The sequence below is a fragment of the Nipponia nippon genome, unplaced genomic scaffold (assembly GCF_047370975.1).
Source record: "Nipponia nippon isolate SJK-2023a ecotype South Korea unplaced genomic scaffold, ASM4737097v1 scaffold_3, whole genome shotgun sequence".
NCBI classification, from domain to species: domain Eukaryota; kingdom Metazoa; phylum Chordata; class Aves; order Pelecaniformes; family Threskiornithidae; genus Nipponia; species Nipponia nippon.
Window position 1 is genome coordinate 117,694,342 of NW_028262347.1, and position 23,213 is coordinate 117,717,554.

General features: G+C 42.2%; 1 protein-coding gene across 1 annotated transcript in view; it reads right to left on the minus strand.

Moving 5' to 3' along the window:
* Window positions 1-21,214, minus strand: part of ABLIM1 (actin binding LIM protein 1) — a 213,305-nt gene extending 192,091 nt beyond the window's left edge. Inside the window, exon 1 of the mRNA XM_087766570.1 lies at window positions 21,096-21,214. Coding sequence (XP_087622696.1) covers window positions 21,096-21,108 — 13 coding nt within the window. The 5' untranslated portion in view covers window positions 21,109-21,214. The remainder of the gene's footprint in view (window positions 1-21,095) is intronic.
* Window positions 21,215-23,213: the final 1,999 nt, after the last annotated feature.

The following is a 23,213-nucleotide window of genomic DNA, read 5'->3' on the forward strand; positions in this document are numbered from 1 at the left end:
TCTCCAATTAACATTAAAAAGTACCTAGGAATGTTAATCTGCATCAGCCTTGTCATATATCTTTCAGGATGAATGTCGCTTTTTATTCCTCAGCAATCATTCAGACCAGACACAGTAAATGCCACCTTACACATGTGTCAATGTATTAGTGCCAGTTTCCTTAAAGGAAAAAAAGTAGTCCACAAACTAAATGCTTGCCTTAGGTCAACTCAACACAACTAGTGTTAAAGGAATCTCTACAGTTTTAAAAATGGGAAAAAATGGCTTTAACAGATTTAAATGAGCTTAAATCATATTTCCAAAAAAGTTTGTTCTTCCTTAAAAATGAAACCTTTGTGACACTAGCCAAATGGTATTATTCCTCCCCATTCTTCCATAATGAATTCTTAAATGCACAAGGCAAACTTTTCATAATAAGTATATTTCTGATAATCAAAATCCAGATCTTTAAAAAAGCCAGTAATTTTTAATCTCATGACTAAAACTATTTCTCCACTCAACAACTGACATTTTCATACTTTAATGCAGGGAATCACAACACACCATAAAGTAGCCTACAATAACAGATTAAAACAAGGAGTAAAAGGAAAAGCTTTTTACGGTCAATTTTCACTACTAGGTTACAGCAAGTGGAAAAAAAAAACCTAAAAGAAAAAAAAACAACTGTAGGAATAAAGGGACAATTGGCAGCACACTTTTGGCCATGACCGATGGCTCCAAACACTGCTCAGGCAAAGGCCCACCATGGAGCATACCCAGCCGTAGGCTCTTGAGGTGGCCTGACCACTCCAAAGGAAGCAATCCGTCCAGCATCTTCACACTGTGCGTATCTTCAGCCTCTTCATCGGCTGGGCAAGTGCCCTCTCACGGGTCGCTGTCAAAACCCCTATGACCCTACGAGTGCAGCCAAGAGCAGGCAGGTTTACTTCAGTCATAAAGTACAATTTCACTGCATGTAACCTAACCTGGATGCAAACAAACAAACAAACAAAGATACCACTGAGAAAATCACTGCCTTCATACATAGATCAGATTGGTGTCAAAGAAGGGACAATGGTTTGGAAATTCTTTTTTTTTTTTTATTTTTTTTATTTCTAATATCTTGACCTTGATCATGTCCATCTTGTAACACTGAAATTACACTTACTGTTTCAAAGGAAAGTCACATCTAAAGCAATACAGCTGCAAATGCATCATTCCTGAGTTAGCTCTGGATTACAAGGGGCTCCCAAAACGGAGCACCAGCTCTCCCTAACATCTTTTTGGAAGCCTGAACTTAATACAGGTCTCCAACAAATGTTACTGGTTTTGCAGCAGCAGATACCAGCGCCCTTCTAGCAGATACCTCAGCACCCTGCAAGGCAGGATGCCAGGTCATTTTTTATTTTAATTTATCACTACAAAGGCAGGTCATCTGTAGCATGATTAAGTACATCTTGGGGAATACTCCAAGCACGGGGCACAGCAAGAGGTCTTCCCAGTTAATACCAGGAAGGTCACTCTGGACTCAGGTGTTCTCCCAAGGACAGACAATGTAGACCATTATTTTAGCCACAAGCCTGACCTGAAAAATCACTGGACAAAGCCCAAAAGCTGCAATGCCCTACTAATAATACACAGCCCTCCTCTCCCCCCCCAAAATGCCACGGAAATCCTTTAATTAACAAACTAGGAAGAACATAATTACAGATTGTAGGGTATCTTTATCACTATGAATATGTCATCGTATTTATCACTGTTTCCTGTCACCACATACAAAGAATATGTCTTCAGTGCAGTTAGTTTTATTTACAAGCTCCAAAATAATAATTTCTCACCTCTATTGACATTTCTGGAAGTTATTTTTGCCTTAGAAAAAGCCAACATGAAAATCTGTGAGGCATGTTACACAAAGCAGCTTGAGGCTTTTATCTGCCTAAACAACCAAATAACGGTGTTAGAAAAGTGTTACTTCTGCTCTCAAGTATGTTCAGAATCAAATTTCACAAAGAAAAAGAGTGACCCAGTTCAGCAATGTAAATACATGTCATCTCAATAGCTTCAAAGTTTAGCTGCAATAACATTCAGATGCTACAGCCTGCACTTCAGACAACAAATTCCATAAATATTCCTTATGATTAACAGGACCAGATAAAGAGACGGTCAGATCATTGCAGGGGCAAACTGGCAGAGGTCACTTCAAAGGCCACATTCTTACAGCTGAGGCTTTGCTAGGGAATCCTGTGAGCTGTATTCTTCAGATGTTTGCATTGTTCCAAGCTGCAGGTCAGCAAGCGGCACTAAGGAAAGACTAATAACCCTACAGTGAAACCAACATCACCAGAGCATGCAAACTATTCCCAAAGCCATCCCAGAAATGATCTCTCTACATTTCCCTAAGAAAAACACTCCGGGTATCTTCAATTTATTCCTAATATGATCCACCTCCTTCACCTGTGAAAGTTATTTTAAAAAAGTTATTAAAGGTGGATTAATTTAATTCATAGAGCTTTTTCTTACAGCTATACTGAGGAGTCGAAGATGACCTGCTTTTGTAGAGTTTGATGTGTTTCATATTTCTTTTTTGGGAAAAAGGCCCACCATGCCTTTGAAAACATGAACGTACAAGAACTGCATGCTAGTATTAGGATCCCGCAGCCCTCACCCTGTAACACAGCTGAAAAGGGACTTTCAGTCATCAAACCCTTTCCACTTCTCTACGGCTGTTTAGAACGAGAGTAAAGAAACACATCCTCTCCCCAATCCAGCCTGGATGATTAATTAACCGACGCAGCAGCAATGCCGCAGCTGCATTTGCCAAGTTATTGTCCTCAGGACCATAATTAACACAGAAGAAGTTCCAGTGGGAATCAGGCTTGAATGACATCAGTGGTAACAATCAAAGCTCCTGAAGCTTTTACAGCACTTCAGAACAGCTTCTTAGTTCTCCGACCAACCCTTCAGTTCTGCCAAATGCCTCTTGGAGGCAGCTAAGGCTCAGTTTGTTTTTATTGGACTCAAGGATCATCCTGGCTGACAGAAATCTCTGACCTAAGGTTTTGCTTCTAAAATAACAGTGCCTTGTGTACACTTCCCCTTTATCCCCATTTCTTCCATGGAAGCAATGAAAGCACCAGAGGGAAGTCCGCAACTAAAACGGGAGATGGGGGGAGATTTCTCCCTTCAGGCTGCCTTCTGGATTTGTTCGTAAATTCTGTCGTTCAAGGAGGCAAGAGATCATAATGCTGGCTAAATATACTTAACTATACCCTAGTATTGTTTTGGCTTTCTTCCCCCATCCACACTCTCTAAATCTCTACAGCTCTTAGCCATGGATATTCATGCCTCATGGCATAAAACCCAAACACCAGACCGAAGCAGTATGTTATGATGTGTTAATATAGCGGGCTTCTAATGTTTTTGTTTTACCTAGTGGAGATATTCCCATTTTCATCCTTGATTAACGCATCAAGCCAGTGTGCAACATTTCCCAATTCCTCCCACAGACATCGGTCTACCCCCAGACAGCAGTTCCTAATGAGGCAACACAGTTGTCTCTCCTCAAAAACAAACGCAAAGAGAGGACATCCTTGATCTTCTATTGCCTAAGTGTTTCTGGTGCAATGATCCACTTGCAGCTGACACTTGAAACTTGAAGCGAAAAAGAAATCCGCAGATGGGATTTGAAGGTCATCCAAGCACAGCTTTAAACCTGCTCTATTTTGCTCCCTAATGTAGCCTTGATACGAGCCTCTGGTTGTAAGGTATCCTGTACTTTTTTTTCCTCCAAGTTGATCATCTGGTGTATCAATTTATGACTGGGCAGGTAAGAGCAAAAATACATTTACAGAGATTTTCCTGATGGTATTTTCTTTTAAAGCAGTAAAGCTGGAAAACTTGATTTTGTCTTTTAACTTACCCCATTCAAAGAAAAAAAAAAACCACTTCTTTCTTTTTCCCTATAATCACATGACACCTAACTAGAAATAGATTTGCATCATGAAATGTTGTAGTAAATGTCTGTTACATCTTTTCAGGACAGTGTGTTAGAGATACTGTGACACTCCCTAGTCTACCAAGTGGACTTGAAAGAACTTGTATTTGTAATTCAAAACTGTTGATTTTTGTACCTATCTATATTTGAGCAAAAAGGCTACCTATGCATTTGCATAAAAAGCTGACTACAACCCCATGCAAAGGATTAGCCTACATCTGCATGACACTTAAATCCTACTTAAGCCTATTCTAAATATCATTAACGTTCTTCTTGCACAAATGAGACAGCACCACTCTGGATTAGGTAATGGGAGACATGCTTAGCATGCTGGACGAGATGACAGAGAAGGAACAACATAGCATTACTAGGTTATGCTATCATCTGTGCTTTCTAACCCCCTTGGATATAACAGCCTCATCTTATATATCCTCTCCTATACCATGACCTGCACCTGCCATCATAGATCATGCTAACCATTGACGCCTGGTATGTTGAATTACACAGTAGGAGAGAAGCTGCAGCCTTGAGGAAAGCCTGAGTTAGCCTGTACTTAGCGGTGGAGCATCACAGAACTAGGGTCAGCTCTGAATGACATCAGTGGTGACACTTAACAGACACCAAACTTCCTAACTGTGGTGCTCTGAATCTTGTTAAACACCCGAACACCAATGACTTGCTACAAAGACCCAAGTATTTCAAATTACACACTTACTTAGTAAACCACAAATTCAGGCTCACTTAGGAAGTGGACAGAACTAAGTAAGAAATGTTTCTGAAATAAAATCCCAAAAATCTAGTGATGCAGGCCACTTCACACCACAAACTCCAGCCTGAGTTTGGACCATGACTAAATGTTGCCCAACACGGCCTTGAGCCACCTCATTTGTCCCACGTCCTCAACAGGCCGTTCTGCTCACTGGACTAGCATGACGCTTTGCACTCAAAGGAAAAGACCAACTTATAAGCGACGGCTGATGGCTATGATGGCGAGAGGCCACGCTCAAAATGTGTTCCATGACTGCTGTCTCAAGTTGTTTTCATTCCACAATTCACTGGTTTTAAGGCATCTACCATCACCCAGTCTGACTTCCAGCAATAAAATTTATGATGGTGCAGGTAAGTCTCAGGCAATGCCTGCTAACCAGATACTTTACAATGAACTTCACTAATGCTAGCACAAGTGTAAGCATGTTTTCTCACTGAGTGATTCTGTATGTGGGCTATGCGATACTTCATCTCCCATAATTTGCACTTCTTCATCTCCCGTAATTTGCACTTCTTAACCATTTCTCCTATACCAAATCTGAAAATCTTGTAAATACAGGTGAGGTGATTTTGCAGATCAGCTTTTAGAATCTTCCTGAAGATTTCTCAGAGCAGCTGAAAGGAAAGTTGTTCTGCAGCTCCTGACCCCACCGTACGGCAGTGGTTAGGCTCAGCCCTCAGCTCATCTCCACAAGAATAGAAGCACTTGTGTCAACTATAGAACTGCTCTTCTGGACATCAGGAAAGGCCGAAAACCACTGTGGGCAATCATTTTAATTATTAAAGAGCTTGATCACCAAATGAGGGAGCATTGATTTAACAAAGTTCCTCTACTATATTGTGCATTATAATCATTAATCCTCAAAGCTTTGTAAAATGGAGCAACGCAGCTGTTTGTAGCAGCTGTCTTCAGCAGAGAAACCAAAGTCCAAGAGGAAAGGAAGTCACTAGGTGTTAGCTAGACTACATGTTGACAAAATAAAGGTAACACCTGAAGCTATAGACATTTATAATCCTGCTGGTTTTCATTCTGTCCGGCTGTGCCACACATGGAGAAAAAACTCAGTGACAGGCTGGGAGGCATACTGGGTAGAAATTTGCAAGAATGCAACCAAAAAGGATAGAGGAATTCTGAAATGAATCTCAAGGGCTTGCCTAAAACCGCATCAAAAGCATAACCATGGCAGCAGTAGCCGTACCCAAACTCATATGAAGCTTGGGAACTAACAACAATTAAGTCACAGGGATACAATTTCAGCTCAGCCTATTCACCAAAACATACAGGTTCTTTCCTAAAACTGGAGCCACTGTGACTTCCCTGGTACTGTAACCCAAACTACCTCAATCAAAGATGTCATGCCATGTCATCTGGCAAATTACAATTACACACCTGATCTGTAGACAGGAGCAACAGGCAGCTTTGAGCAATATCGTTCACTCTCCTGCACCTGGCACCATTTCCAGCCTCCTAACCAGGGCCTGCCTTCAAGAAACCATGACAACCTCTTTCTGGTCCTAACAAAACACTCACAAGGCCAACTTATAAGTAGAGGGAAAGTGTCATGAAAGTAATATTCTGCCTCACATGGAGATGCACCTGAAACACCAAATTGATATCAAAGGGTTCAGGTTCCTAACATAAAACAGAGAATACAAGCTTCTTTAAAGCTAGCAGACTGGAGACAGAGGCCGATCACTGCCTTGTTACAGGAGGTACACAAAGTAGTTATGGGCTGTTCCTGTGACCCAGAAGGAAGCTGGACATAACAATCATGGAAGGAGGAAACCTCACTAATAATAATGTTTGTGGAATACACACTTTTGCCCAGAACGGTGTTGACAGCCTCATTTTCAAGGAAATAGAGATATTGTTACATAAAGGAACTTGTCCACTGAACCCAATACCATCCCCTGTACCCAGTACACAATTAAAAGTCAACACACAAACCAGCAGTAAATCATTCACCCACCTAATCATGCTGTATTCGCTCTCTTCTGCTTTTGGAGCCATCCCTTCTGGAAAAGCTGGGGCAGAGAGCTACAGCAATGCAGGGCTTGAGGAGATATTTAGGGAATAAGACGCACCCTAAATGCAGCCTAAAAGTATAGGCTTTGTAAGCACTACGTCTGGGCCATTACCAGGTCCCAATTCCCTACAGAGCATTACTTATTCCCTACAGAGATAAGTACTTATTATTTGTTTTAACCTGGATAGAAACAAAGTACTGGAAATTATTTAACTGGTTTCCATTTACTTGTCCAGCAATTTACCCCAAGCATCCCAGGCATCTTCACACCAAGCTCCCTCAGAGCTGAGAAAACAAGATGAAATTTCTCAGTAATCTGCATAGCAAACAGCCACCCGAAAGACCCAGTCCAGTCCTGATGTAACTTTGTTAATTCTACTGTGCTTACTTTAGAGTTGAATCTGGCCCCTAGATCCTACATTGCTCCACTTAACACAGCTAACGTGTGTGACTAAAGCTCTGCTCAGCTCCAGATGGCCAAACGTCAAATAAATTGAAAAACAGCTATTGCCAAATCTGTGCTTAAAAAAAAAAAAAAAGATACAGAAGAAATCAAAGAGGAAGCATGAATTCAGCATCAGAAAACATAATGCAACACGCTGCCTTCCTTTTTGTAGCTGACTTTTACAAGGTATTTACCCTGTAAAAGGTAATGAAAAGATGCAAAGGTCATGAAAACATGCAATAAATCTCTGCCCCTAGCTACTGAACATCTCAGCTCTCTTCATCCTGGTGACAGTGTTTATGTCCTCCAAGACAGAAAGCCACCATCCTCTAGATTGGGGGTAAGACCTCCATGCCTCTACTGGCACACAAGCTACTCCAAAGAGGTATTAAAACTAAATAACAACTATATTCAAATACTGCACTTTCTTCAGAGAAGATAAGGCATGACTAGAAAGCAAACTATGCACTAGGCAAAAAAAAAAAGAGTACTTGCCTGTGGTTCAGCTAACCCAGAAAACATGATCAGCAGTAGCTGATCATGAGTAGCTGAACAAAAACATCTATATACACGCACACACCATTTGTAGAGTTCCTCATGTTTCCAGCAGTTTTCCAACATGGTTGCCAGGATGGCAATAGAATTCAGCAGAGCTACACAGTTCAGTGCAAGGTTTAGCCTGGAGGGAGGAAGGGAGAGGGAGGAAAGGACAGCAGTATTTTGATTAATATACAGAACTGGAACCCATTAAGAGTAGGATCAATTTTCAGTTTTATACAACTTCTCTTCTGTGCACTAACCTACATCTGACATCAGTCATAACACTCTAGAAACAGCTAAAAGTAATTTTCACACCTTCCTTCTAGGATAGCATGTTATCTAGCATGTCCTAGATCAGATAAAGCAGATTGTGGATGAAACATAGATTTTACCTAAACTCTTGTAACTGCCAGGGCAAACGATTCCCCAAAGACCACAATGCCTATTTTCGTACTTCCAAATGGGGAGAGTGCTTATTCAGCTTCACGTAGCTTACGAATCACTGCATACAATTAACATTCTTTTATACAGGCCAAAGTGTAACTATCTTCATTAGCAACTAAATTTCTAAATAACATATAGCTGAGGCTCTCTGTGCTGCTCTCATATACTAATGAACATGCAAAAAAACCTTGTTATAAAGAAACTCTCCAAAACAGGGGTTCAGACTGAACACAGATGAATAAACCCGCATGTCCCATAGCACCGAACCCTTTAAGCTACAAAATGCTAATGGTGAAAGGGACTTGAAAAAGCTGTGTGCCTCTTCCTGCCTCAAGGCAGGATGAACTGTCTCTCCAACCATTCCGCTGCTCAATGTCTTCCTCTACTTTGTATCATGACCAAAAATCTGGCCAATTCATCTCTCTGACTAGCAGAAATCTGGAATTATTCTGCTGGCCTCCATAGTTACTCTAGATTTACACAACAGAAGACAGTATAGCTTGTCTTCCAAGAGCTCTGCTACCAAAAAAGACTTTTTGTCAATATATTCTTTGCCCATAAAATAAGCACTGCAGTTTCTAAACAGTCATTCAGGCAAGAAACAGATCAGAAATAAAAGGCATGCTGATTATTTTTGAAGCACTTGGGAAAGATCAAATTGCTGTGTCTGCCTCACCCTCTGATACTGCAGAATACTACGCTCAAGTGTAACCAACAGTACTGCCTGACATTTTCAAGACATATAAAACAGGAAAAGAACTATTTTAGAAAGGCTTTTAACTTCCAGTTTCTAGTGGAAAATCAATTTGATGCTAAACATTTGCGCTTCCAAGATGAACTATTAATATTAAGAGCAGCATGCTTACAGAACGCATAACTATTAGTGGTAAATAACGTTGGACGGAATGAAAAGCTGAATTACAGATTTCCTACTGGGTTATTTTGCGTTACAGAAATTAAGGAGGGTGGGGCAGAAAATGAAACTTAATAATAGTCAAGGACTATTTCAGTCCATGATGAGTATTGTTTCTGGAGTACAGTCTGGGGAAGAAACACCAACGAATGCTTTACTAAGAACTCCACACTTGAAAGAAATTCTGAGCAGGCACACTAACGTGCATTTTAAATGGAGCAACACTGTCCCATATTGGTGTCAAAACATCATTTTTTTATCCTAGAACTTGGAAAAATCTCAGACACTCTAACTCTTATATGGTCCATTGGCCACACTTCTGATATAACATTTATTGCTGGAAATCAGAAAATGAGACCACACTAAGTAAACTGAGCTTTCCTGCCAGCATGAAGGAAGATATATTCTGACTAAAACTGTTAAGTTTGGGACTGTTAATAGCATTACTAGTGCTTAGGCAGCAGTAGTGATTCCTGTGGACTTTATTTTCTCTGCCAGTTATTTCTGTCTTCCCAATTTCATTCACATGAGGTGTATTTTGCAAATAGAAAAAATACTTGTTACATTCACGAAAACACTTTTGATCAGTTCTGGCTGCATCTGTGGGGCTCTTTAGACATGTCAGAACTCAAAAGGGCATCGTAGCTGATCTTATAATTAATCCATTCCTCGTGAGTTAACGCAGGACTTCTGTTGGTGTTATGCTTTCTAGTTTCTTTACATGCCCCAGATGATGGGGGTTCCTAATTGCCCTAGGAAATCTCTTAATACTTCTGTTTGAAACATCAACTTGCAGTGCAAAGAAAGCATTAGTAGGGAAGAATTAACTATGTATTGAAGGAAAACAGCAGATTCTGTGTAATTCAGCAGGACAGAAACACACCAGGGCTGTTCAGTCTCACTGAAGATTAGCTCCTTGCTATGCAAACATGGAAATGCAGCACCAAACTTAGTTTTATATTTTTCCCCGTAGAAGTCATATCCTTGCCCGCGTGCTCCCCCCTCCCTTTGCAGGCCCTACACTTGTGTGATATTGCTAGAGAAGCATAACTTCATAAAGTTGGGAGAGAAACCTAATTGCTTAAAAATAGGATCTGGCAGAGCACCAGCTCCTAGATCAGCCTGTGAAGCGTTCAGAGGTTTTAGGCAGCTTTCCCTCAGGCGGTTACAAACCAGCACTTCGCTCCACTCCCTTCAGAAAATCACAAAGATATTTGCGGCAATTGTAAGGACAGTAACTCCAGCACACAATCCCCCTGACTGACTCCTAGGCTACCTGGGGTGTTGAAAAGCCAAAGAAATAAAAACAAAAAGCTTTTTGACATCAGAACACTTACAACTCCTTGCTGTAACTCTCCAAATGTTCTCTACTCCCATCTCTTTTAATCTTTTTTAGGTTCAGGGCCAGTTCTGGTCTGTGTCAGTTCTGCCTCTGTACCAGCTTGCAGAAGGATTTCCACGCACACTCTCCTGCCTTACTCCACCTTAAATATGTCTCTTTTGTTCACCGTTCTCAGGTGCCCTTCTACTCCTCTTCCACTCTCTACAGCTCTTACTCACCATCTCTTTCACCCACTGCTCTCGTGACTTCTCAGTCTCCAGGGAAAAGTGTAGGAAGCAAATTCAACAAGGGCAGAACAAGGCTCAATCTCAACCTTGCTTCCTTAGAAAACTGAGTCATAATCTGTGTTAGCAACATACAGATCTTGCTGGACCTGTACATTTGGAGGGAGGGTTCAGCTATGGAAACTGAGTATCATATAAAAACCATTCCATGTAACTCCGATAATCTTTCAGGAATAGGAATTGTGTGGAACAGAGCATGAATTAATCTCCTCCCCTCTTTCAAATGGCTGCAGTGAGCACAGATGATTACAGTTTCTTCAGTTGTTTTCTATACATAGGCTCCAAATCTGTGTATGTGTACACATACACATTTATACACACACACAGAGCCACCAAAGGGATTTTTGCTGGGGTCACCCCTTCCCTGCAATTCCAGCTGTAGTACTCATTAGTTTCAGCTGGCTGCCTCCTGACCTACCCTCTCTCAGCCATTCCCTTGGGCAGCAGCGCAAACAACCTTTACTAAAAATACCCCCTGAGCATCATAAATAGCAAGATGGTAGGATTCTTAATCCCCCTTCAGGCACATAGTCTTTTTGCTTTTGATAAATACAGAGTGGCAACAATGGGCAGAGAATAAAGAGCATCTTACCGTACCAGCCCGCTTGGCCTGCGTGCCTTGCAGAAAGGAAACATGACAACTCCCGGTATCCACAAAAGCTGTCGCCAGAGGACAACAGAAAGAGGGGGAAATTGCTATTGCAAAAAGTCACAAAATGGCCCCAACCAAGATCTTGAACATGTTTAACTCAATGGGATTTACTGCCCAAAACACAAGACCAGTGTTATTAAAGGAAACTCTAGATCTGCAGATTATCTACATCAAGCAGGGAGCCAGACAGCCGGAAAACTCACAGCAAAAGGAGAGAAAGGTTGAATCTTGCCCTGCTGAACTTCTGCACCACCACAAACTGCACAGAACAAGGCGAAAGCACAGTGCCATGCCAGCCGGGCCAAAGGAAGAAGAAGAAGTAGCCCTTCCATGGCACTTCACTCTTGAAACACCATACCCAACATTACATGAGCCTCTCAACATCCCTGCCACACAGATCTGAAAAACCTCTGCACTACCTAGGGACTGAGGTCATGTTATATGTAGATATACAAAATATATTAAAGATCCTAAAATCAACTGCCATTTGAGTCTAAGTTTTCAGCCATTTTCCTTATTGAATGTATTATGGATAGAAATTAAAAAATACCAAAGAAACTTGACAAGTCTGTGAGCTTCATTGACCCATACGATTCTGGAATTTTCAAAAATCCCAATTTACGATGAAAACAAGGTTAGATGGCTTTTTTTTTTCACATTCTCCTTTAAGCTGTATAATATTAAAGCCAGAAAAATTTGCCATTGTCCAGCTGCAGCCCTAAGGGAAGAACATCACACATGGTGTTTCCTACACAAAGGTGCAGGAAAATATTTACTATGTTGCAGGCATGGGAAGAAAGATGGTGTCACTGTGTTAACTATAATACAGCCATAGACATGAGCCACCTACAATTTTTAAATTTTAAATGACTTTTTCAGAAAGATAGAAAGCAAGATAATGGCATCAGAATTTTGTTGTAAATTAATTGTATTATGTATGAACATAATCAGTTAACCAGAGCCTCTCTCTCTGAAACAGTGCGCTCCAAATGTGCATTGCACATCTAAGTACACAAAACATTTTTGTCATTCATCTCAAATATCAAAACATCTGGCAACAGAAAATAGAAAAAAAATATTTATAGACATTTTTGGACAGAGATTACTTCAGGTCAAGTCAGAAAGCATCCCTAAGCTGCAATCATCAAATTCTTTTATCAGTTATTTTGGATTTAGCTAGTGTTACTAAGAGAGAAAGATGACATAGGCTTTTTATAGCGGCTGCCCATTCAACAATGATCAAAGTTTTATTATTCTTCCTTAGATCAAAGTCTGGACTGGATAGTTTTGGGATTATCTCCAGCTCATAAAGCAGAATAAACAGTTTTGGATAACCACATTATTATATAACAATATTGTCTTCTTGCAATAAGTTTTGTTCTTATTTACATATGCCACAGGTTTTTAGTGGATTGATTGCCATTTAATTGTTCTATTGGCGTACTAGGACAATAAAAAAGAAAATTATACAACGGCAGCAGAAGGCCATAGAAACATTCAAATCCTGCCTTGTGTATCTGCATTCATATGCAGAGGATATTCATGAGAACAGGTGAAAGTAAGATAAAAAAATAAAACTGGGCACAATTCCAATGAAAGGTAATAGGTCCTACGGCTCCGCTCATTACAAACCACTCAAGACAGCTGCAGATTTCCTTTTGTGGAACAGAGACATTCACACACACCTCGGCACAGCCTGTTCGTGCATGTACACACCCTTCCGACCAGAATAAAGTCCTCAGCACAGAAAATTAGTATGCTTACATTATGTCGACTTGCATTAATAGGCATAAAAATATTGCTTCATGGGTAATACTCAGCACAACTCCTCTTGCAACTAAACCTAATTTTAAAGGTGGTGAGATTTGTGCATCACTCGGGTGTGTTTTCATTCAAGAAATTTTTTTTTTCTTTTGTTTTCATTCTGAGAAAAGCATTGATTTCCACATTGCTTATTGACCATAGCCCCATCTATATTCCTGTTTCACTAAACAAGATATTTACTATTGTCTTCAGTGAAGCAGCAAGTCCTAAACCCACCTCTTCTTTTACACCCTAATTCTATGAAGTTCATTCACCTCACACAGTATTTACTGAAGCCAGCTCTTCCACAAATGTCGATTAACAGGAGTGGCAACATAGGACACCAGAGAAAACCAGTACTTTGGCATAAACTGCTTTGCATCTTCTGTATGTGTAGGGTCACAGAGAGTTAGAGCTGGAACATCTTTTCCAGAGCTGTATTATACTCTCTTAGCTATGTTCCTTTACCATTAACTAAGCTGCAGCTCTTATCTAACCTGGTTGTCTCCCAGACTTTCTAATGCCAGAAATAAACTGAAAGCTTTCATCACTAGTTAAAAGGAAACTGTAATTGGAACACCAGTTTTGCTGACTTCTCTCTTGATCAAAGATGCCTCATACAAGCCTGATGCAATAGAAACAAAATCAGCTTTGTAACAACAGTAATTAAAGCAGAATGCTTTCACTGAGTGAAATCCCACAGTCCTTACTCACACAAGCCTTACATTGGAAGAAACAGTAGTTAAAATGAGAGCACATTAGGAAAGATTAAGTTGAGGTACCAGGTATAGCAAAGGGAATGATAAGTACTAAAAACATGGTACAGAAACTGTTCCAGCTTCGCACTTTGTATTAAAATGTGTCCATCTCTATGACAATACATCACCTGTTTTGCCATTGCAGAAACAGAATAAACATCTTTATTAGTAAGGAAGCAGTAAACCAAAACTTCTTATCATGCTGTCCTTGTAAAGTCCACTGTTATAAGACCACTCACCTCTCTGACCTATCTCCAGAAGAACCACTGCCAAGCACCATGCCAATAAGTTAACAAGAAGTCCATGAGCATGAAATAGAAAAAGACATCGTTGGCTTCATCAATGAACACCACCACGTACTGCACTTTGCAGCATGCTCCAAAAAGAGCTAAGCACAGGTGTAAAGGCTTCAGGGAGTCAGAAACTCACTCTGGCTGGCTTGGACAGTTTTTCTTGCGCCACCCTTTAAGTTGAAACTGCAAATACACCACAGGAAAAAGAAAGAACCTTTTGCCTCACCTCTGAGCATGTTGTCTTCTGGACGTTTCCTATTTCCCACTTTTACACATCAGTCTTTTTTACAATGATGACAACTGATCCTCCTTCCACTTCAAAACGTAGAGCTCAGATGAACCGATTAATAGTTTTCAACAAACGTGAAGTGCACGCGATCTTTTCTAGCCATGGGCAATAATTCCAAGGCTGTGTGATTACACCATAGTCATCACCACAACAGAGTTTGTTGAGATTGGCCACAACAAACTGTTCGCAGCAGCACAGAAGTCAAAACAGGCTGCAAATGCCACACAAGAAATTGGGCAGGTATTCAGACAGGCAGCTCATATTCAGCTCTCACTGAAGCTCTGCACAGTCAGCACCACACCAAGTTTAAATCCAACTCCAATGTGTGCACATAAACAGCAGGCACTGCATTGTGGATGTGGTCACGTTTCATAGTTTACACGAAACAAACTGACTCACCAAAGTGCTAATTCTGGCTTACGAATGGGAAAAGGAGAACGTTAAGACTCCTCCATCACAGGTGTGTGTACCTTGCTGAAGCCCGTCTGGTCCAATCTCGTTTACAAATTAAGGATTTCCCTACATGACATATGGGACTGGTAAACATATCAAATGTAATGCTCAATAATGTTTACAGGATTGGGACTCTTATTTGGGTTCCTTTCTGAAAACATGCCACAACAAGGGCTGAGCATTTAAAAAAATGCATGTCTCACAGAGCTTTTTCTGCTATCACTGTATAATGTCTAGGAGTTTTCTTTGGGTTTTAATGAAGAACAACACCTAATTATAAAAACATGGTAGTCTAAACAGTATGTGACAAAATTAGGGGCTACTTACTGGTCTCAGAACTTACAGACCAAAGTCTGCTTTCCACTCTGTGTTTCTGCCTTTACACTGCAAAACTGAGACATACTACACCAGTCACATGAACTAACCATGTGTGGTTTGCATTTTCAATTACTAAGAGATTAGATTAAAAATAATTCAAAATATTCAATTCAAACCTATTAAAAGGAAAAAAAAAAAAAAAGAAATCCCCAAAAGATTGTTTTCAGAGACTGCAGAACACATGAGGTTCCGGTGTTCTTAACTGAAAGCAATTTTGCTGGCTTTTCCATCCATAAGCTGATGCTTATTTTCCTTCTGTGCAATTCCTTTCAAAGCCATGCATCTAAAATAGATTCTACCTCATTGTCCCAGTTTCCTCTTGTTGTTGCCATTAGTCTATGCAATTTTTTCCATGCATTCAGGACTAATTTTCATTAATCACAAAAGTTACACAGCACAGACTAAGCTTTGTTGAGGGGAAAAAAAAGATGGGATGAAGAGGCAAAACTTAAAAAGGAGCAGCTTAAAAGAGATACTACTGTTTAAGTCAGATACCTCAGTAAAATACTCTTTTTCTCCATCAAAACAAAAGCTCTACCAGGCCTAAAGATTTGGCTGCAGCTACTGATTCTCATGTACAGACAAGTAAGTGCAGCTTGCAATGACAATCCAGGTGCTGATTCTGAGCTACTTAAGCCACTAAATTGAGGTTCAAGCCCTAAAATGAATAACTGGAGAAAAAAAACCATAAGTCATTACATGTATTTGGAAGAAATAAACAGAGAAAGTACAGATAGGATTAAATAACAGTATGAAATCAGTACAGAAGAAATCCAGGACAAAAGCTGGGGAGAGAAAAACCTTCAGACCCAGTTCCAAATTCAGCACTGCACGGGTATTTGAAGTGGGAAACAGCTGTGTCGGCACGACTGCACACACAGCTCTGTCTCAGGTAATGCTGCAGAGCACCGAATCCTGCCAAGAACGTGCTCCTTCGGGCTATGGAGCATTATACCAAGGAAAATGGTGGAAATCACAAGGACTGGAAGCATTTGAAGCTACTTTAATTAACTACTCTAAACATGCTAAAATTCTCTACTTCTAAAATTAAGGAAGCACCCAGCCAGCTCACACTGCCCCACTCTCCAGGTCGCTTGGCCTGAGAGCGTTCGGTGATAGCCACGTACTAGTCACACCACAAATTAGGGACGCTGTTACATGCCTGAAAGAAATACCTCTGACAACAAGTAGAAAACCACAGCAATAGATTTCAGAAAGGATATGGCAGACAATATTGCCACCTCTTAAGTGGCTGGCTCCTTTAGATATGAGCAATATTACTGTGAAAATCACAGACCATAGTAAAACGTTGACTAGAAGCTCCCAGCAGCTAGTTTTTAAACCAGTCAGCATGGACCTCAATCAAAACCATCGCTGCTAGCAACAGCAGCCATGTCTGCAGCTATCTGAGGAGGACGAGAAGATTTGAAAAAGAAAAAGAAAGGGTTTTGGTGGAATATGTAGGAGCTCAAGATGTAGTATGTAAATTTCTCATTGAAAAATCTGTGATTTCCTCACACAAAAGTTCGCAACTGTGAGACGGATCAATCAAGTGATGTGCACAGTGCGGATGAAGAAAGAACTGTTACCAGAGCGAAACATCATGTGCTGAAGTTTATCACCTTCTGTTTGAAATCTATTATCAACTTGTGTGAGAACAAATGAGGAGCCTGAGAACAGGCCCAGAAGGCAGAAACTCCCCTGTTCTGACCTGGCTCTGAGACTCAGGGAAAAGAAAAAAATCATTTCACTTCTTGTCTCGAGTGTAAAATGAGCACAAAACCTCCCTCACACCAGTGTTATGATGATTTATTTGTCTGAAATGAGTGATCTACATTGGTTAGAAAATCAAATAGGAAAAGACAAGGATGGCAGTATAAAATAAATTAAGCTAAACAACCCTACTACTTTGACTATTGAGTAGGCTAAAAAATGTAATTACCTTCTCTACAACACCCACACTTGCTGCATCAGAGTGGCACAGTACAACCTGTTAATATTAGACAGCTATAATATATCTTTAACACTGGCTTTTGTCAAAATTCAGTGATTTTTGTTACGGCACCAAGAAGCCTGAAAAGACACCACTATTGATAAACCTCCTATTTTATGTGCTTTCATGTTCCTGAAGAAGTTGCCTACTGGACTAAATATAGCTCATGCTAATTCTTTCAACATTTAGAAAAAAATTTTAGCAAAAAGATCTTTGTATTTGACCATACGAAACACTACCACTTGTGCCTGTTTTCTCTAGCATAACTGAAGATTATAATAGTTAAAAATAGCCATTTTTCCATTAACTTAGACCTTCATGATAACAAGCAGTTTTGACAGTTTTTAAGCAGTTTGAGATAACATGCACAAGTAGGTCACAGTTATACTTGGCTTTAGAAAAATGTCTTTCATCCAGAGAATTTACAGCTCTTTGCAAACAAGCCCTTAGGTAAGCAACAATCTATAAGGCTTACTCCAACACCCAAATTCAGTCATGTATGAATCCTAATAGCAACTACCTAACAACAGCTGGAAGTAGAAGATGAAGCCTTTTGCAAACTGCAAAACTGAAAAGCCCGACTGACGTCAATGGCAGCTCTCCGCTGATCCCAACAGGCTGCAGAACAGGTCGTGAGAGTGCCCTGGGAAGGACTCCAACTTGACAGGGAAGTGAAAAGGGATTTTCAAAGTCCATTTCAGCTCCCAACTCAATCACTAGATTTCAAAAATTATTATTTTTTTCAGGCTTCTGGGAATACATGTCTGTGCTGCTTCATGTGGCATTTGGTCAGAACATCCGCTAGAGCTGTACTATGAGGAAAGCAGCAGCAGAATGTTAGAGACCTTACATTTTCATAACAGCAAGAGGTGAGGGACAGGAGTGAAGGACTGCAACAGCCTAGTCTGTGAAGGGTGGAAGAAAATAAAGGAAAATTTCAGAAAATTCAGCTTAAAGCACAGGAGAGCCACTAGTCCTCACAGCAACCCCTCTGAAAAAGTTAGCTACCATTATTTCCATTGTACAGGTAGGGAAGCATAAAACTCTTCATCTGGAGTTCGTTCCATTTAAGGCAAAATTACATCAATTTGTGTTATTAGTTATACTTCATGTATTGACTTACAATCTGTCATAATGTCATTGACTATATGGGTAGTTTTGGTTAAATAACAACAGGAACCTACAGCAGAAGAATTAAAAGGAACAGTCCAAAAGTAGAGAGGTACCACTGGATTTCAGGAGTTTCTTCTGTCATCTGTTGCAGTCAGTTCACTAGACCATGCTGCCTCCTGGAGCAAAAGAGATGAATAGAGAGCTGCACAGATTGAACACTGATAATATTGTGATGTTTTTTACTATCCCTTGAATGTCTTCTGCAGTTTAGTAATAAAAATGGCACAGGTGAATGTTTAACTCTTTCGCTATTCCTGTTATGCTTGGTATATATTCAACAAGCAGACAGCTCCAAGTGTCTGATGCATTCAGAATAATAATGATCACCTTTTGGACAGCTAACACAACATAAAATATTAACAATCAATATTCGCGGAGCATGCAGACCCTAATGATACAGTAGTTTTAATGAGACTGCATATGCATGAGGTAATCTGCCTTGATGAAGCAAAGGGTCCCTATTTGACATTTGAACAAAGCCCTAACCCCTTAAAGAGTTACTTCTTATTCAAGCTACGTTCTCATGAGTAACCTCATTAAGACCCGTCATACCACAGAAGTGTGTAAAATTAAGTTCATATGTAAGATTTTAACAGCAGTAGTGTTTAAAATGGTTAATAGTAACAATGGTCTATACTGCTTTACAGAGAAATACCCTTTGGTCAGTACTGAATAAATCTATTTGCTCGCTCAGACATGCTTATTTTCCAACTAAGTCCATTTGTTAAAACTGAAAAGCAGATATTGATAGAAATTGGTATCTTAATCTCTTTTATGAATCTTATTCACTACTTCTCTAAAGTCCCATGGACCCTCTCTCTCTCTCCAATTAATTACTCTGAAAAAATAGATGGCACGGGAGAGGCTGAGAAAGAATTCACCCTTCTTCTCCAGGCAGCTCTCCAGCAGAATCTAGCAGGCATCAAACATCACATGTTGTGCAGATGGGGGAGGAAAAGGGAATATGGCCAGTGGAAACGTTCGCTGGCTTCCCATTCTGTACAGTTCAGTTTTGGGGAGTCATCTGCAGAGCTGAAATTGCAAAATTTTTCTGTTGCTTCCTCAAATCCAGGTACCCCTCTGAAGACAACAAATCTAATCCATGTTATAAAGCTTTGCTGGATTTTCCCCACAAGTACTAATGTAGCCTTAGCACAGCACTGATGCTAATATACTTACTATTCCTCCAGATATGGATTCTTTGGAGACTGATACGGTCCATTTCTTCCTAAAGCAAGAATTCTACTGTGCCATGAAGAATTATGCTGCTCTAACACCATTTATTATTTATACCTAAAATGGGTGTGATGCTTTAGGAACACGGTCCTAACCACAAAATGCTGACAACCTTTCAGCAGTCACACGATGCCTTCCATGTGCATGAAGCTCATTTGGGCGTCAACAGCAAATGAAAGAGCTGGTCCATGCTGAGAGCTATTGAACACATGAAGATGCAGAGAAATAAAGGGACAAACAAATAAGACGTATCCCTACATTTGGGGGGTTGTTAATTTGTAATACATAATTTTGACAAAGTATTTTTTCAATGCAGAGATAACCAGGGAGTCTTTTGACTTCTCATTATTGTGGAGATAATTTTCTCTCTTCAGGAGATGCTTACAAGTATTTCTGCTTTGTTATGACCACGTTCAGAAAATGCTTAACTTTATGCCTCCAGTTCTTTAACTGGCACTTACTATAATAAAAAAAAAAAACTAAAGCACCAGTCTTTGGGCCACATCTGCATCAGTTTCTCAAATCGGAAGCAGAAGTTTGGGACAAGACAGGATCTGCAGTCAGTGAGGGCTGATCTGTTCATCTCCAGCCCAGAATTACCAAACACACAAATGCATGCAAAGGACAAAGGCTATTCAAGTTTAGACCGTTATTAAAACAAACGCAGATTTGAAGTAAAACTTCAAAATGTTAATTTCCAGCCAGATGCAAACGTCCACCAGAGGTATAACCTGACGACTGGATTTACCACCACGCCCTGACAGAAGCACCTGCTTTACAAACGACCGAAGGAGCCAGATGCCTCCCTGGCGCTCCGCAGACACACCAGCACCGATCAGTTAGTATTTCCTAAGCAGCAACAACCACCGAGTCCTGACCCTAAACCCACCCTCACCACCATCTTCCTTTCTCTGCATACTCACACTCCCATCCTCATTCACAAGGCACCAAACGCCCCCCCCGCCCCCCGCAGCCGCCCCCCGGGCGCTGGGCAGAGGCGAAGCGGGGTGACCGCGCCCGGCCGGCCGGCGGGGATGCTCTGCTGCCCGTCCCCGAGGGACGCTCTGCGGCGCCAAGCCCCGCTGCAGTCGGCTCCGGAGCCCCTTCCACGGCCGAGGAGCTGCAAAATGGTACCGGGCAGGCGGCGGCCGGCGGGGGGGAACCTCGCTTCCCCTTGCTCCCAAATGGCCCGCGCAACCTCCGCCCAGGCGCAGCGAGCGGGGCCCTGCGGCGCGGCCGGGCGCGCAAGGTCGAGCGCGGCTCCTCCGCCCGCGCCCGAGGCGCTGACAGGGACGCGGACCCCGGCGCGGCGCGGCGCGGCAGAGACCCACCTCTGGCAGACATGGCTCCGCCGGGCGAGGAGCCGCGCAGCAGCCGCGGCGGAGCAGGGCCCGCGCCGTCCTGCGCCCTCCGCGCCGCCCTGCGCCCTCCGCGCCGCGGCGGCCGATGCGGGGCCGGGGGGGGCGGCGGCTGTGGGCCGGGCCGGGCGGGTCCCCGCCGCCGCGCTCCCTCCCTGCCCGCCGCGGTGCGGGACGGCGCCGGGGGCCTCGCCGCGGTGCGTGTGGGTGTGCGTGTGTGCCGGGGCGGGGAAGGGCGGAGGGGCCGCGGCGGCGGCGGCGGCGGCTCCCGTGAGGCGGGACTGAGCGCTGGAAGCGGCGCCCGGCGGGGGCGGGCGGGGAGCGGGGCGGGGGAGCGGAGGGATAAGGCGATATTCGCTGCTGGTGCGGCTGTGGGGAGCTGTCACACGTCGCCTCGCATGGCGATGGGCTCGGGGGGAGTCACACGGGCTGCCAGAGCAACGCTAGAAAAAGCACCGGCAGCCCTTCTGCTCCTGAAAGTGCGGGATAGACGGGTCGTCTCCACCAGGACGGGCAGTGCTGTTCGGCAGCAATCCGGCTCATTCGTGACCTGACGCTGAAGTCTGTGGCTCAACTGGAAATTCACCCACCGAACGGCAACAGAGCGTAGCAACTATACACCTGCATGCCTGTATGTAAATGGTATATAAACATAAAAATTATAGCAATGTTGTCTGCAAAACAATCTTGGCATTACCATACAGAAAAGAGTACTCGGCTTCCTCCTGGCACCTTAACAAAAGCAGCGAGCAACCAACTGCAGAGCACCGAAGAACAAGATCCGTATCTAGTGGACACCCCTCCCCACGGTAGCCAAGCCTCCAGTCTAATAAAGCCAAATACTCCCAAGCCACACGAAAAAGAAAACCCCTATGCCACCGGTTTATTAGATGCTGGCAAGAGTTAGGCAAAACAATCATCAAGTTCATCAAGAATAACAGGTTAGAAGACCACATCAGAATAGTGCAATTAAAACATTAGAGCAGACTCTTATCAATTTCAGAATGGGCAGCTATGAAGTAAGAACCAGAAAGCGCAATCTGTGATGTTCAGCGAGGAGCCAGCATGCAAACTAAATGACAGGAGAGACTGAATCACACTCCTCCACTCTGCTCTACCACACACAATGTATCTTCATACTAGCAAGAAGCCTACACAATTTTTCCATCAAAAAAAAACAGTTACCAAAATCTTCATATCTAAGAGAGGTGGCAAAGATTGCATCACAGTGCGTCCCCAGAGCAGAAGGGATGCTAGTACGAGGCGTATCATACGTTCCCACTGCCGTCGGAAAGTGCGGCTAGCCCGGTGTACCCGCTCTACCGGACCAAGCCCTGGCAGCGCGCCGATGCCGCTCGCCTTCCCCATGGCGCCAGCTGAGCAGCGCGCGTGTGCGCGTAAGAAAGCACGGAGGCAGCGGCAGAGCGCACAGCACACACGTGCCTTCTCATCAGCTGATACGTGCACAAAAAATGAAGCGGCGCATCTGTCTGTCTGAATTCGTGTTCGTGCTGACACGCAGCAACGACTTTTAGTCGCATGCGGCTCTATTTGCCATGGATTACCCCAGTGTCTCCCACAATCAATCGTACTCATTATGTCATTCTGTTTCCTTGCCCACTGCAAACGTTTCTGAATCCTGCAGCAGGAATTAAACAAATCTCAACTTCTTCTTCTCCTTCCCAACTCCTATGGCGTTATCCTTAGTTGGTGGTCTGACATCCACTTGAAAAACAGTTCCTTTCCCTGTCTTCTTTTTTGAAATGAGTAGAATTTTCCACGTGCAAACAACTCAAGTTTTCCTTCTTGTCCAAAAAGGCAAAGGTTTTCCTCAGTCCATGTAGTATGACAGCATTTTGTATTTTTAATTGAGTCATTTCCTATGCACTTCCTTCAGTGAGTTTCTAACTAGCACTATCAAGGGTTCTCCTGTGTTATACTTAATAGATGGCTTTAAAAAGAAGGTTCGGGAAGATGCAGAAATTAGCTTTTTAATGAAGAACTTCCTTTCTTTATACTGCTAGGAAGTAGGAGCGGTAAGGCATTTGTAACTTGGGTTTCTATAGAACACAAAGAGTTTTTTCCATTCAC